The 15,336-nt window shown below is 45.0% G+C and overlaps 1 protein-coding gene across 1 annotated transcript in view; it reads right to left on the bottom strand.

The window, feature by feature from the left end:
• LOC112229677 (partitioning defective 6 homolog gamma) overlaps positions 1–15,129 on the bottom strand; it is a 36,720-nt gene extending 21,591 nt beyond the window's left edge. The window contains exons 1-2 of the mRNA XM_024395633.2: positions 14,707–15,129; positions 10,378–10,600 (exon numbers count right to left, since the gene is read on the bottom strand). Coding sequence (XP_024251401.1) covers positions 10,378–10,600; positions 14,707–14,781 — 298 coding nt within the window. The 5' untranslated portion in view covers positions 14,782–15,129. The remainder of the gene's footprint in view (positions 1–10,377; positions 10,601–14,706) is intronic.
• Positions 15,130–15,336: the final 207 nt, after the last annotated feature.

Here is a 15,336-nt window from a genome sequence, read left to right as displayed (position 1 = left end):
CCCGAGCTGACAAGGTAAAGATCTGTCTTTCTGCCCCTGAACAAGGCAACCCACTGTTCCTAGGCCGTCATTGAAAATAAGAATGTGTTCTTAACTGACTTGCCTAGTTAAATAAAGGTGTAAAAAAAAAATTGGTGTCCAAAAATACAGATTTCCGATTGTTATGAAAATTTGAAATCGGCCCTAATTAATTGGCCATTCCGATTAATCGGTAGACCTCTAGTCTGGATGGATGTGTACGACAACATGTTCCAGTTCACGCCAATATCCAGCAACTTCACACAGCCATTGAAGAGGAGTGGGACAACATTCCATAGGCCAATCAACACCCTGATCAACTCTAAAGGAGATGTCTTGCGCTGCATGAGGCAAATGGTGGTCACACCAGATACTGACTGGTTTTCTGATCCACATCCCTAATTTTTTAAAGGCCTCTGACCAACAGATGCATATCTGTAGTCCCAGTCATGTGAAATCCAGATTAGGGCCTAATTTATTTATTTCAATTGACTGATTTCCTTATATGAACTGTAACTCAGTAAAATGTTGCATTTATATTTTTGTTCAGTGTAGAATAAAGGATGCCGTTTCAGCACTCGACAGGAGACGAGGCATGTCCCGCCCAATTTACAGTGAATGTAGCAAGCAGCGAGGCTTTAAAACAAGGTAACCTATTTCCTTCTCAAAGGGCATCATAATTCCCAACACAAACATGCACTGGTGTTCACCGCTGTGACACACACACACCCCACATGTCTGGCCTTGTCCTACATTGGATCAGTATTTAGAGGAACTGGAGAGAGATGGTTTCTGGTTTGCATAGAGACATTGCCTGCTCCCAACCCTAACCTCTCCTCAAACAGCCTGCGGACATAAAGTAGGCTAAATGCTTCCCTCCCCGACCAGCACCCACAATTAACCTCTTCCAGGCTCCCGCCCAGCACAGGGATAGTTCTCTCCAAAACCACATGTGACTGGGTTGGGTCCAAAATTCACTAAAACACTGCCTGGCTGGGACTATAAATAACGATAGCCTTGCACTAGGCTAAACCTCCCCTCCTTTACCTGGTCTAAAAACACACTCAAGGTTCAGGCTGCTGCAGGAATGGGCTGGGCAAACAGATGTACTTGCAAGTTGTTTTTGTGAGGAGCTGGTTAAGTCTCTGGAGAACTACAGCTATCAGAATCACAACAGGTCATGTAAGCTAACATGCAGTGGTACAGACACAGTCTCAGATCATGTCGGAGAGAAACTCACACAGGAATCATGGCAGTGTGTCTGGAAACTTTGGTTGTGGGGGCCGACTCAGCCGAGGCCTTTTCAAAGCAGGTCGTAAAGCAAAATGAAGCAAGGCGAGGGAGAAAAAAAACAACTGACGTTTAGAGTTTAATTAAAGGGAACAGACGACTCCTCCACTCTAGTTTAGAGAGAGGATGGAAAGAGGTGTGTGTGATCTCTAGAGCAGACAGAGGAGACCAGGAAGGAGGGATCCAAGGAGGGGGAGATTAATAAAAGGAAAGAGTGCAGATTACTCTCCTCCAACCATGCTCTGCTCTCCTCCCAACCATCCTCTGCTCCTGTGAAGCTCCTAAACAACAAGCTGCTGTGTTATTGCCATGACCGTATACTGACTCCACAAACAACCACGAAATTAAAAGCACCACCAAACACCAAGACACAAACAGGGGAAGTCATGGAAAAAGCTTGCTTGGGTAAACTAAACTACTGTATCTGGCCCTGTTAATGGGAAGAGCGTGGGTGGAGGAGGGGGTGGTGTGGCATTACTGACACCCAAACAAGTGGCTTCATTTAGGGCCCATCTAAAAACTGTTCATAATAGTCCTGCTTTAAGAGAACAGGCAGCCTGAGGCAGACAGAGGGCCAGCCTCAATCAGGCATGGTGCTAACCTTTCATGCTGCTCCTAGCAGGCAGCCACAGCTCCATCACACTCCAACTACTGCACTCTGAGGACCAAAGGAGGAAATGACCACACACACACACCACTTTTAACTGCTCTGGTCAGGCCAGCATACCACCGTAGTGTAGATACACTTGGCATGGTCCAAGAACACACACAGGACAGCCTACTACGGGAAGCAGGCAGGATAACCAAATAAACTGCAGAGGGAAGCCAAACACAGACCAGCCAGCCAGCCAGGCCCTTCAAAACAACTGCTATAACAACTTACAGGAAGGCAGAAGCTATTTCTATGAACAGCCCGCCAGTGTCCCCCCTCTCTGGGAGGTAATGGTCCAGCATAGCCTGAGCAGCACAGCACTGTCTCCCCTCTTGATATGACTGGGATTACCAATGACCCAGACAGGGCTGTCTGATGTCTGAATAACAGAACCACAGCAGACTGGACTAGCCTAAACCTGCAGACGCCTTTCTCTCCCTTTCGGTTCTCCCTCTTTCAGACTTCATCATTTTTTAAATTTTACCTTTAACTAGGCAAGTCAGTTAATAACAAATTCCTATTTTCAATGACGGCCTAGGAACAGTGGGTTAACTGCCTGTTCAGGGGAAGAACGACAAATTTGTACCTTGTCAGCTCGGGGGTTTGAACTTGCAACCTTCCGTTGGACTGGGTGGAAGTAGAGGGGCAGAGGGGTTACTGACAGCTGGTTCTCTTCCTCCCATTTCAAGAGCCTGTCTGTTTGTCCAGAGCAACATGTGGACCAGCAAATACATCTCCCGTTTCATAACCACTATCCCAAACAGAACCAGGCGTTTACCCCCGAAATCTGAGCAAGAGATGGACAATAAGACAAGTCAAATGCACAGTTAATGCATTCCCATGGCCGATAATACAAGGGATGCTGCAGTCCTCTCCTCTGACCAAGCAAGGTTTGTATACTTACATAAGGCCAGGAGGAGAAAGGCCAAATTGTCGCATGAATAAATATTACATTAAACTAAAAATCAGACATCTAATCCGATCTCAGCACGAGAGTGACATCCCTAAGCCTGCTCTGCTGTCACTGTTCTGACTGGGGGGGATAAAGGGCTGACGCTAAAATTACTCTACACCCCGGTTTAAAATGCTCAGGGGACACAGCTTTTTACACAACACTGGTGGAGAGGTGAAACATCTGTCATGTGGGCCTCTCTTCAGGAGGAGTCTGCGGTGCAATGAGTGGTAACACAACGTGTTCCTGTTCCAGGGGGGAGTTCTCAGAAGCCCTGTGGTAATGAGGGGTCTGGGTGGACCAGAGGTTCAGACAGTACCCTGTGGCTCAGTACCTCATGCTGCTGTGGTAGACAAACACAAACACCCAGCATACACAGGAGGGATGCAATGATCGACTAATAGTGCAGAGAAGCTACAGGCAAGTCTTAAGGAGTTGGTTGGGATGTTTTATAAGTTGCAGCCAATGACCATTAGTCACATACTTGGGGGTGGGGGGGGAGGAGGTGCATGTTGCCAAAAGAGACGCTTGTTAACAGACATGCTAAATGGTCTCTCCTCCAACAACCCATCAGCATGATGAGAGGGAGAACGTTATGGATCTAAGAAACATTTCGCAGAAGATTAACTTTGGATACAACTCCAATCTAAAATGGCAATACTGATGAAAGTTCCAGCTCGTTATGACTTCGACTCAGTCTTTCAGATGAGATCTAACCGAGTCAGCCTGGGCCTTCTCTACGTCTCTACACAGTCCACAGTCTGGGCTCAGCTTTCTGTAGGGACTTCAGAATTGACTGACTGGCTCTCTTCAATACTCTGGTCTGGAGTCACATCCTCTCTGGGGAATTAACTTATACTTACTGGAGAGGGTTGTTTGTTTCAATGCTTAGTAAAAGCACCACCCCACTTTGTTTAGTAACGACAGAAATATAACAAAGCAGCCGGTTCACTATATAATCAGTCCAGTCCAGACAGTGCCCCACAGCAGGGTTCTGTTACAGTGTGAATGACATTCCTCTATTCAGACCATGCCAAGTTTTATTCCTCAACAGATGTATACTTCAAATAGAGTCTACAATTACAATAACACTTCCCCTGAACGTCTGTTGTGAAAACTCGATTCCAAGTCAAAGGAGTAAAAACAATAATACCAATTTGTTCACTATGGTCCTTGCCAAATTAAGTGATAAACTAAGAGACAAACTTGGACAAAGCCGTTTCCTTCTGACAGCCGGTCCTGTGGGTTTGTACTAAGTATCAGAGCCACTGTTTTGGCTGACGCCGTTACCTGTCTCTAGTTGTCACAGGTGAGTGTACAGAAGGTTATTGAGGTTATGTACACAACACCACGTTAAAAACGGGCCACACTGCGACGACCTTGGCCTAAATCACCCACCTCCTCGTTCCCAACTTCCCAGTATTTACTTCAACTGGGGGTTTTGCGAAAGAGGGGCTGTCGTCTGTTTAAAGTTTAGTCGGTGTTCGGCGCTGGCATTGTCTTCAAAAACAAAATTTCCTCCCAAAACGTGAAAAAAGAATAAGTAATGTATTTTGCTTGGTTAAAAGGCAGGAAGTCTGCTACAGTGTAGTTGAAGGAAGGATTCTGATGGGGCACATTCAACATTTTTTAACTCTATATGACTGTTTTAATTAATTATGTGCACTGGGGGGGGGGATTCAGGTAAAACAAACAAGCAGTGCTTTCAACCAGAAAAAAAACATTTGGCTGTACCTGAAAATTGAGGTTAACGAGTCCCCTAAGGTAAACTTATGTTGACTGTGTGGCACCCCAGTAACATCTTACGTGAAATGTGTTCCCAATTTCTGCCTATGGGCATTTCCATCGGAAAGGACCCATGAGCACCAACATGAGAAGTTCATAGAAGCAAAGTCTATAGTTTGGGGAAATTAAGGCACAAATACACTTTTCAAGCATTTTCCATCTTAAAAAAATGTGGCATTAGTAAAGGCTTTGATTCCTGGATCAGATGCACAAGGGCTCTTAGAAAACATATACCAGAAAAAATAAAGTCTTGTAAAAAGGTAATTCCACGGTTACAGACTTGGGCCGAGACTATGCCAAACAAAAACCTGAGGGAGACTTTACCGTAAATCTGTGACCAAAGTTATCTGCACAGTTCTTCCATTAAAATGTGTTTGTATAAATGTGTTTGTATAAATGATTGTGTATAAATGATTGTGTATAAATGATTGTAACAAGTGGTCCTTGTGCATAGAGTTGTATGGTTTGTTAAACCTTGAAATCAAGGGTTTTTGTTTGGCATACATTTAAGTGAAAGAACTGAGTCCATGTTTAATTCCGTCACCGTGGAATTGTCCCAACACAAAACAATAAAAACCAATCTATGCTTTGTTTGTATACCAGTGGTTGGCAACAGGTGGCCCATGTGCCAAAAACGGCCCCCACAAGTTATTTTTATTTTGGTCCCCCAAAAATATCAACAGTTTAAATTCAGGAAATCTGTTCAAGTATTCACATAAATTAAAAAAAACTAGACGTGATCGTGTCTATATGTAATCAAGGTAAAGTGCCTTCAGAAAGTATTCATATCCCTGGTCTTTTTCATCATTTTGTTTGAATATAAAAATGGATTGAGATCATGTCACTGGCCTATACACACACACACACACACACACACACACACACAATACCCCATAATGTCAAAGAGGAATTATGTTTATCCAAAATTTTACTAATGAATAGAAAATGAAAATCTGAAATATCTTGAATATAACTGTACTAAACCCTTTGTTATGGCAAGCTGAAATAAGTTCAGGATTAAACATTTCCATAACAAGCCACATAAGTTGCATGGACAGTGTGCAACAATAGTGATTTAACATGAATTTTGTATGACTCATCTCTGTACTTCACAGAGAAGTGTAAGGTCCCTCAGTTGAGTAGTGAACTTCAAACAGAGATTCAACCACAAAGACTAGGGAGCTTTTCCAATGGCTCGCAAAGAAAGAAGGGCATCTATTGGTAGATGGGTAAAAATGTAAAAACAGACATTGAATATCCCTTTGAGCAAGGTGAAGTTATTAATTACACTTTGGATGGTGTATCAATACACCCCGTCATTAAAGATACAGGCGTCCATCCTAACTCATGAGGCCAATGGTGACTTTAAAACAGTTACATAGTTTAATGGCTGTGATAAGAGGATGGATCAACAACATTGTAGTTACTTCACAATACTAAATGGCATTGAAAAGGAAGCCTGTACTGAATATAAATACTACGAAACATGCATTCTGTTTGCAACAAGGCACCAAAAAGTAATGCTGCAAAAAAATATGGCAAAGCAATTAAGGTTGTGTCCTGCATACATCATGTTATGTTTGGGTCAAATTCAATACAACACATTACTGAGTACCACTCTCCATATTTTCATCAACTGTGGTGACTTCATGTTATGGGTATGCTTGTAATCGTTAATGACTGGGGAGTTTTTCAGGATAAAACAGAATGGAGCTAAGCACAGGCAAAATCCTAGAGGAAAACCTGGTTCAGTCTGCTTTCCACCAGACACCGGGAGATGAATTCAATTTTCAGCAGGACAAGTATCTAAAACACAAGGCTAAATCTACACTGGAGCTTACCAAGAAGACAGTGAATGTTCTTGAGTGGCCGAGTTACAAATCCGTTTGAGAATCTGCTTGAAAATCTATGGCAAAACCTGAAAATGGTTATCTAGCAATGATCAACCAAATTGACAACACTTGACAAATTTTGAAAAGAATAAAATGGGCAAATGTTGCACAATGTAGGTGTTAAACGTTCTTAGACTTACCCAGAAAGACTCACAGCTGTAATCACCGTCAAAAAATATTCTAACATGTATTGACTGAGGAGGTTGAATACTTATCTAATGAAGCTAGTGTTCTGTTTCAATGTCTCTTCCACTTGGACATTAAGAGTATTTTGTGTAGATCATTGACAAAAAGTGACAATTAAATCCATTTTAATCCCACTTTCCAACACGACAAAATGTGGAAAAGGTCAAGGAGTGTGAATATTTTCTGAAGGAACTGTATGAAATTGTTATTTTCAAGTAACATTTGATTTTGGCCTTAGATCTGGTCAATTCGCAGTGTACAAATTATTCTAATTATGTTCTGGCCCCCAGACAACTCCCCCTGAAAAAATTAAATAAATAAATGTTTAAAAAATAATAAATAAATAAAAATCGGCCTGCGGCTGAATCTATTGCCTACCCCTGACGAAAACCATGTGTGCCAGCTATTTCATTCTTTATTTATAATGCAATTAGAATCAATTTCAATGAAAAGTTACAATTCACAAGTTGAACCTTAACCCTATGCAGCCATTACCATCAGTTTGGTTTACATTAGAAGTTGTCAGGCCAGAGCTGGTCCAAAGACTAAAGCCTGTGACTCTATATGACCCTCTTCAAAAGCAGTGCACTATATAGTGAAAAGGGTGACATTTCAGACCCAAACTAAAGCTCCACCACTGCAGTGCCATGGAGGCCACACAAAGCTCACCCACTACAGCTCTTTGACCCACAGCTAATGTGAGTGACCAGCAGGGCCCCATGACTGGACAGCTACACATTGTCTCAGGCAGGGAGCCTGAATACAGGCCTGCTTTCAACTACTCTTTTGCACAAACTCTTTTTCCTCTGTCCTTATACTCTGCTTGTATCTTTCCCAGCTCCCGAACTGTAACAGTCATACACTAGAATAGAGTGTTCCAGAGTTCCCCACGGTCTCTGCTCTATACGTCTACAGGACAGTCCTAATACGGTTGTTCCTCCTTGACCAGCTCCGTGACCAGTCGGGGCCACAGCTTCAGCATCTCGGCAGTTTATTGATCATTAGTTTGCAAAACAGACGTGGCTCCAGTAACAACATGAGCTAGGAAATGACATTAGGGAATTATTCCAACTTCCTGGATCTCCCCATTTTACAGGAAAATATTGTATAACAGCAGGTGCAGAAAGATCCTTAAGCCTCTCCCCCTCAGTCTGAGTTGATCATCCTACAGCCTCATAACTCACTGAACAATGGACAGCACAGGCAGGATGGGTGAAAGCCAGCTGCACCGATGCATGTGGCTACTGACTGATCCCTCTACACCAACAACAGGCCTTGTTACCGGTCAGAGAGAGAGACACCCTTGTAAAAGCAGCAAGTTCCCCACACTCACACAGGGAGGGGGGTTGGGAAAGGTAGTTGGGGGAGAGTTCAAATTAAACCAGGAGGGGCCTCCCGAGTGGTGCAGCATCACTACAGACCCGGGTTTGATCCCAGGCTCTCACACAGCCGGCTGGGACTGAAAAACCCATGAGGTGGCGCACAATTGGTCCAGCGTCGTCCGGGTAAGGTGAGGGTTTTGCCGACCGGGATGTCCTTGTCCCATCGCACTCTAGCGGCGGGCCGGTCGCAAGTTGCACTGTTTCATCCGACACATTAGTGGGGCCGGCTTCCGGGTTAAGCGAGCAGTGTGTCAAGAAGCAGTGCGGCTTGGGAGGGTTGTGTTTCGGAGGATGCAAGGCTCTCGACCTTCGCCTCTTCCGAGTCCGCACGGGAGTTTCAGCGATGGGACAAGACTAACTACCAATTAAATACCACGAAATTGGGGAGAAAAAGGGGTAAAAGTTTTTTTATTTTTTAAATCTAATGTCAACCAAGAGGAAGTGGAAGTGGACTCTTCCAGGTTCAGTTCCCCTCTAGTCACTACCCAGAGATCTGGGGGTCTTCGTGGATCCCAGGAGGAGGGGTGATGTGCACCTGTAGCACATCAATGGGTCCTTCTCATGGCAGTGGACCATGGAGGCGATCCCCCCCCCATCCCCCTAACCTGGCCCTTGGGGCCTTGTCTGACTTTGTCTACTCTGATTGGCTGGGTCAGATTTCATGTGGTGAGAGAGAAGTCTCTATAAACTGACAGGCAGTGAAGGGTTCTGGGCTGTGGAACTCCATTGTCAGGGACATTAACCTGCTCTGTTCAGTCTTATAAACCGATTCCAGAGTTCCACTCAGGAGGGGTGTTTTGCATAAATAATTTCCTTTCCAGCTTTCTCCAAGTGTGAGGTCACGCAAAACCGAGTGAAGAAGAATGCTTAAGACTGTTGCGAGCAGCATTGTTGTCTCAGAGGTTACGGTAAAGTTAAATGTTTGTTCAGTCAGTGTGCGGGTCCAGATGACCCATACTGCATTAGAATAGGATCAGAGTGACGGAGTCATGTCTCTGTGAGAGGCCCTGAGAGAGGCCTGTTCTAACTACTGACAGTCTCTGACAGAGGCCTGGATTGTTCTCCGGTGGTCCGGAGACGCTTGGACAGCGTGACTGACGGGAAACCTGTGGTGCTGGTTAACACGGTGCCCCCTGTTGCACTGCTGGTACGACCCAGCGCTAGTCACCACAGGGACCATTTACTCACAGATACACAGGCAGGAATACACCTCAGTATGACTAGAAGTTAGTAGAACAATGGCCTCAATACATAGTTCCTGAATGTTAACTCATCCCCGAAGAAACTACAGAGCAAAATCCCCTAAATACTACTCATGCTTACACCATGAGTTCTAATGCAATAAGTTCACCTTACCCTGCCGCACACATTACGAACACTTTACCAGCTTTCCTTAACTCTTCAAACCACCTGATTTAACCTTCATTCTTTATTAGGAGAGGCTGTGTATAACCTTCCTGTAGTCTCTTCATTCTGTATAAAATGATAGACTACTGGAGAGGCATCATTTCAACAGACAAATCCTTTGTGTCAGCAATGTGCTATGAGAACACCCCGCTTTGTTCAGCCTCTTGTATTACAATCGGTGGGAGTATTGTCATAACACGGACTGTAGCAGTATGTCGTGAGACAGCACACCAGGAAACACAACACAGCCAATGACGTGAACATTCCACTGAGGATTTCACATGAAACATGAATGATGGAGTCACTTGTATGCTGGGGCCCGCTGCAGTGGGCTCCCCATGCCTGGTATACAGGGGGAAGCGGCCTCCACATGCCTTGTGTATACGGGGGGTGGGCTCCCATTCAGTGTTTAGGAGTGTTGCATTTGGCTCCGCTCAGCCCTACACAGTGAGAAACCTCTCATTCAAGCGGGGCTTTTGTTCTCAGTAATGTCTGGTATGTCAGCACACTGGCTCCCATCGACTTCTTTCTATTGGCTGCATTCGCCTGCAAGAATTTCCCTTTAAGATAGCACACAGGACTGAACCCCCACCCCACACACACACACACACACAGGACTAAACCACCCCACACACACAGAGGGCCAGCAGTACAGGACAGCCACCCCTCCAGTGTGAGGCAAACAAAAGGATTCCGACAGCTAGTGGTGAGAAAACAGACCCAATTCATTACATAACCACTGACGACGTAAAAGGATTGTTGCTGATAGAGAAAAGTGCAACACCATACAGGTCTAGTGGAGCTGCTCCTCACCTTGTCTCTGTATGAAGACCCGGAGCAGTGGGTGGGCCGTAGACACCGCCTTGCAGAAGTTGTCGTCATTGTTGATTGGCAGCAGGTCTCCGTGGATGTCAGCGTAGCCAATCATGACCTCCATGTTGGAGATGCGGTGAACATGCATGATGAGCTTATAGAAGTCCTCGAACTTCCCCGGTTTGAAACGGTCCACGGAGAACCGCCGGAACTCTGCTCCATACTGCAGGGACAACACACAGGGACAACACATAGGGATGACTTAGCAAGAGTTGCTATGGGTGACAGAGCACAGCACTGAACCCCGTTTGAGACTCAAGTATAAGGTCGGCTCAATCTCATCGATCTGGCCTATAAACTTACAGTAAGACATAAATAAACCTGGGTGGAAAAGATTTTCGGGGCACACAACATACTGCGGATATGAAGAGAAGTGATTTACAACAGATTCACGTTGGAGAACAATCTACTACCACCAAGGTTATGACGTTCAGAATTGAACTGGCAGACTGCCAATTCTGTTTTGTCAGACAGACACAATATTCATTCAGGACGTCTAAACAACATGATGATTCTGACCTTCACAGACAATCTAACCAATATAAAACTGTCTACACATTGTAACACAAGTGATGACACGGGTAAAAACCAGAGCCAGATTGTTACAATGTGACTGCGACGCCCAGGTCTTTGATTTATCCCACTGAATCAGAGGGAAGTGGAGGTTTAGGCTTGTCCCAAATGCACCCTTTCCCCTATATAGTCCACTACTGTTGACCAAGGTCCCAGGTCAAATGTAGTGCACTTGCACTATATAGGGGAGCAGGGAACAGACTTCGACAAAGGAACAATGCAGGTGAAAGGCCGGTTTACTGCTGACTCAATCTGGATGAGAAGACGCAAACACAGTTCAATTTTGTTCTGACGTTTACACCGTCTTCTGTCTGGGCAATATTATATGGACAAACTGACTGCACACACACACACACACACACACACAATGTTTGCTCAGACAGGATGCCTAGAGGCGTGATTGTCTACACTGGCCTGTCATTGTGTGTGTGTGACTGGACCACCCCGAAGAGCAGCTGGGTTGACCTAGGGGTCACAGCTGTGGTCATGTGACTGACACGGCCAGTAGAAACTCTAGCACTGTATGCGTGGGCACTGGGCCTGCATAACACAAGCTAGGCTTTGTCTCTGACAATAGCACTGTCACGTTACAACATAGCACTGTCCCATTACAACCTCAGTCATTTGTGAATGGTGGCGCGATGTGCTGCACTCTGCTGTGGCCCGGTAATTATTTGCTCAGAGACGAAGGTCTGAATGGCAATTTGTCCTAGAGGGAGGCCTGGGTTAGACTGCTGGGAGACCTTTGTTAGACTGGGCCTGTCATGAAGGCTGCCATTACTATGTGAAATATCGGAGCATGTTGGTGAGGCAGTGCAATGCCAGGCGTGCCATCCAACTCATACCCGATGCCAAACGCAGATAAACACACACACATGAGCACACACTACAATAAATCAGAAATGGATCTTTCCATTAAGTAATAAGTGATGAGTTTGTGACTGTTCTCTCTCAGCTTCTGGGCGAATGGAGGTCTTGTGGGGGGGGGGGGGGACTCACATGACTCAACGGTTATGAAAAATGTAAATCAGAAATCTAGAAGTGTTAGAATGTGTTAGTCGTTGAAAAGTAGGTGGTCAACGGTATTGTTGTAGGTTACTGTGTCATCCAGGTAACTGAGCTGTTGGAACAGCATGTGTATTAAAGCAGAACAGGCCCTAAAGGGTATCAGCCTAGACAAGTCTAGACAAGGCCATGAGCTAAATTTGAATCAAAACCTGAAAGTAATACAACACACTGACAAAGCACCCCCCCCTCCCACACACACAGGAGAATGTCAACGGGTTCAGACAGGTACAGACTGCTCAGCCAGTACAGACAGGTACAGACTGCTCAGCCATTAGGCAAACTGACTGACATGGAGGCTAGACTAAGCTCGCCAAATGGCTTCGGTCTTATCACGTTTCTCCCGTGTGACAGTCAGTCTAAACTGCTCGGCTGACCTATGGACAGTTTTGCATGGAGATGAAAACGCCAGTGGTTGAGAGATGAACCATGATGGGTGAGGGAGGGAAGAGGGTGAGGTAGATACTGTCAGGTGAGAAAAGACATGCTAACAGTATCATCTTACACCTCTACAGATAACACCTGCTGCAGAGACAAACCAGCCCGCTGCAACACAGCTCGCCTTTGAGAAGCCCTGTTGTTCTAGTCTGTTCTGTTGTAGTCCGGGTTTATCAGACACAGAACAATTCCCCTGAGAACAGGTTCTCATCCTGGGTCAGTGAGAAGCAGGAACTAAAACCCTTTGTGACATCACCAGGAGACTGATACAGACTCACTCCATCAGATAGTGGTGAGAGATGGTGCCTGGCTGATGTAACACTCCAACAGGCCTGAATAGAGTGGTGACGGTGAGCATGGATGTTGTGTCACTATAGGACACTGGTTGACTCACTATCACTACGACAGACAGTTCTGTGATGACACGTTTAGTCCTGCCCAACCTAGCCCATCCCACTATGGCTCTCGATGACACATTTCTCCTAAAGTTTCCCCCTCAACCTGTCCGAGGTTGTGTTTTAAAACACACAACACCCAAAAACAAAACTTTAAACTGCTTGATCCTGAAGGGGTTCCCAGGAGAGAGAGCCCAGAAGGGAGGGGAGGGGAGGGGGGGGGATAAGTCTCTCCCAGGGCTCCTGAAACAGGGCCTCCTTTCACCACAGACAGAGAGACAGTGGGTCAGCAGCATTCCAGCCCTGGTATGAATTAGAGTGAGGCTGAATACTAACTCTGAATTAGGCTGAATACTCACTCAGCCCTCTGAGACAATGGAGGGGCTTGGCTCTGCAGCGGGCATGGTGCCATGATGCACTTCACCAACAAGAGCCTTGAGCCTTCATCAAAACACAGCCAGCCACAAATTCCAATACCGCACAACAAAAATGATACAACCTGTCTAAGTGGACAAGCTGTGAAAGACACCTGCAAATGCACTAGACTCCAGTTCCATTTTAAACCTTGCTTTATACGAGAGGAGGACAGAGAGGAATGATGGCGGAACCGGAGCAACATACCATAGTATGTTAAAAGAACACACTATCAGTAGAATATCTTGACATGTCAGGATGGAGGAAAGGCAAGACATGGGCCAGTAGTTTAGAGATCAGGTATCTGAACTTATCTATTATACTCAAACATTTTCAACAGCACCTTTTCATCTTATCACCAGTCTGTCTGTCTGTCTGTTGGTTGGTTGGTTGGTTGGTTGGTTGGTTGGTTGGTAGGTAGGTAGGTAGGTAGGTAGGTAGGTAGGTAGGTAGGTAGGCAGGCAGGCAGGCAGCTGGCACATACTCTAGACTTAGAGTGATGTTTACAGTGTGTGGGGTAGAGGTAGCTTCACACAGAGTCAGATCCCCAGCAGGTCAAGAGATGCTTGTCCTAATAACTAAAAACACTCAATGTCTGGGATTTCTGACATTGCTGAAGGAAGTAGTTTGGGGCTGGAGCTGCAGATGGCTATAGTCGGTCCACTAATACAAGACTATTAAAGCCCATTACACTACCTTTGTGAATTCTTCACATACGTGTTTCTGGCCCAAATCGATAGATGACTAGATTGTTGTTTTGTAACAATGAGAACAGATTTGTTAAAATAACTGAATTAATTGATGTTAGGACTTGTATTGGAATGTTATTTGTTTGAGAAAGCACAGCTATGATATATATTGTAAGGTCGGTCTGTGTATTGCCGTGGTGCTATTGAAATCCACACGCTGTCAGTGTCAACTAGGTTACTTAGTAGCAGCAACAACAACAAAAAGTGTAGTTTCAAAAAGTATCCATGTCTTGACTCTACTTACTCTCTTGCAAATTAACAAGTCTTTCGTTCTAATAATTAACACGTTTAAAAATGACTTTCCTCATTGCAAAACCAGTTTTTCTAGAAAATCGTGCCAGTAGTGAAAAAACATGCTGCCATGGCATAAGGATTTACATGATTAGTCTTCAGCGGGTTTTCCCTAGAAGTTGCCTTGTGAAAACAGTTTACAACCAATACTTCATTTAGACAACTGGCTTAATTGTTGAGAGTGCAAGTTTTCCCATAGCATGTGCCAGGTCAAATCTAGACCAGTAGTTGTATGGTCTGCAGTCTCCACCACCCCAGAGTATGTGAGGTAGTTTAGGCTGATTTAGCCTAAAAAAATATATGTAATGCCTAAATGGGTGCCATCGATAGGGTAGTCTGCTTACCTTGCTTTTCACTTCAACCGCGATGCAGTCCAAGTATTGCAGGGAAGATTGGGATTTAATGAAACTCCGATTCATTTTTGGGGTTCGAATAAAAGTTGACCCGCTCGCCCACAGAAAAGGGGCTGTTTGGTTCTATGTCCAGTCGCCAAACCCCCTTAGTCCCGCGTCGTTTAGACAGCAAAGCTTATCTACAGTTTACTTGAGTTACTTGACTACCTCGTTATTTGACTACCTTTTGTGCTGTGGTCCGCGACGCATTGGAGAAACTCTAGGGTGAAAATAAAAAAGAAGAGAACAAATCGGCGCCTTTGACTTGGGGGAGTGAGTTTTCAGATGACATCATCGAGCTCCTCCGTGAATGTTTTCAGCGTTCAACCCTCCCAAAACACCAACCCTCCGAGACGCCAGGGACGCGAGGCCATCACAGTGTATAGAAATCCATAAAAATACTGTCAATGAGGAAAAAAAACATCTCATTATTATAATGCAATAATGCCCGAGGAGGTGTGGCAAACGTTAGAAACCACTTTATAATAGCAATAAGGCACCTCAGGTGTTTGTGGTAAATGGCCAATATAGCTTAGCTAAGGGCTGTTCTTAGCAGGATGCAATGTGGAGTGCGCCATTAGC

Source organism: Oncorhynchus tshawytscha, linkage group LG31 (genome assembly GCF_018296145.1).
Source record: "Oncorhynchus tshawytscha isolate Ot180627B linkage group LG31, Otsh_v2.0, whole genome shotgun sequence".
Classification (NCBI taxonomy): domain Eukaryota; kingdom Metazoa; phylum Chordata; class Actinopteri; order Salmoniformes; family Salmonidae; genus Oncorhynchus; species Oncorhynchus tshawytscha.
The sequence above is the reverse complement of the archived record's forward strand: the minus strand, read 5'-3'. Positions and strand labels throughout refer to the sequence as shown.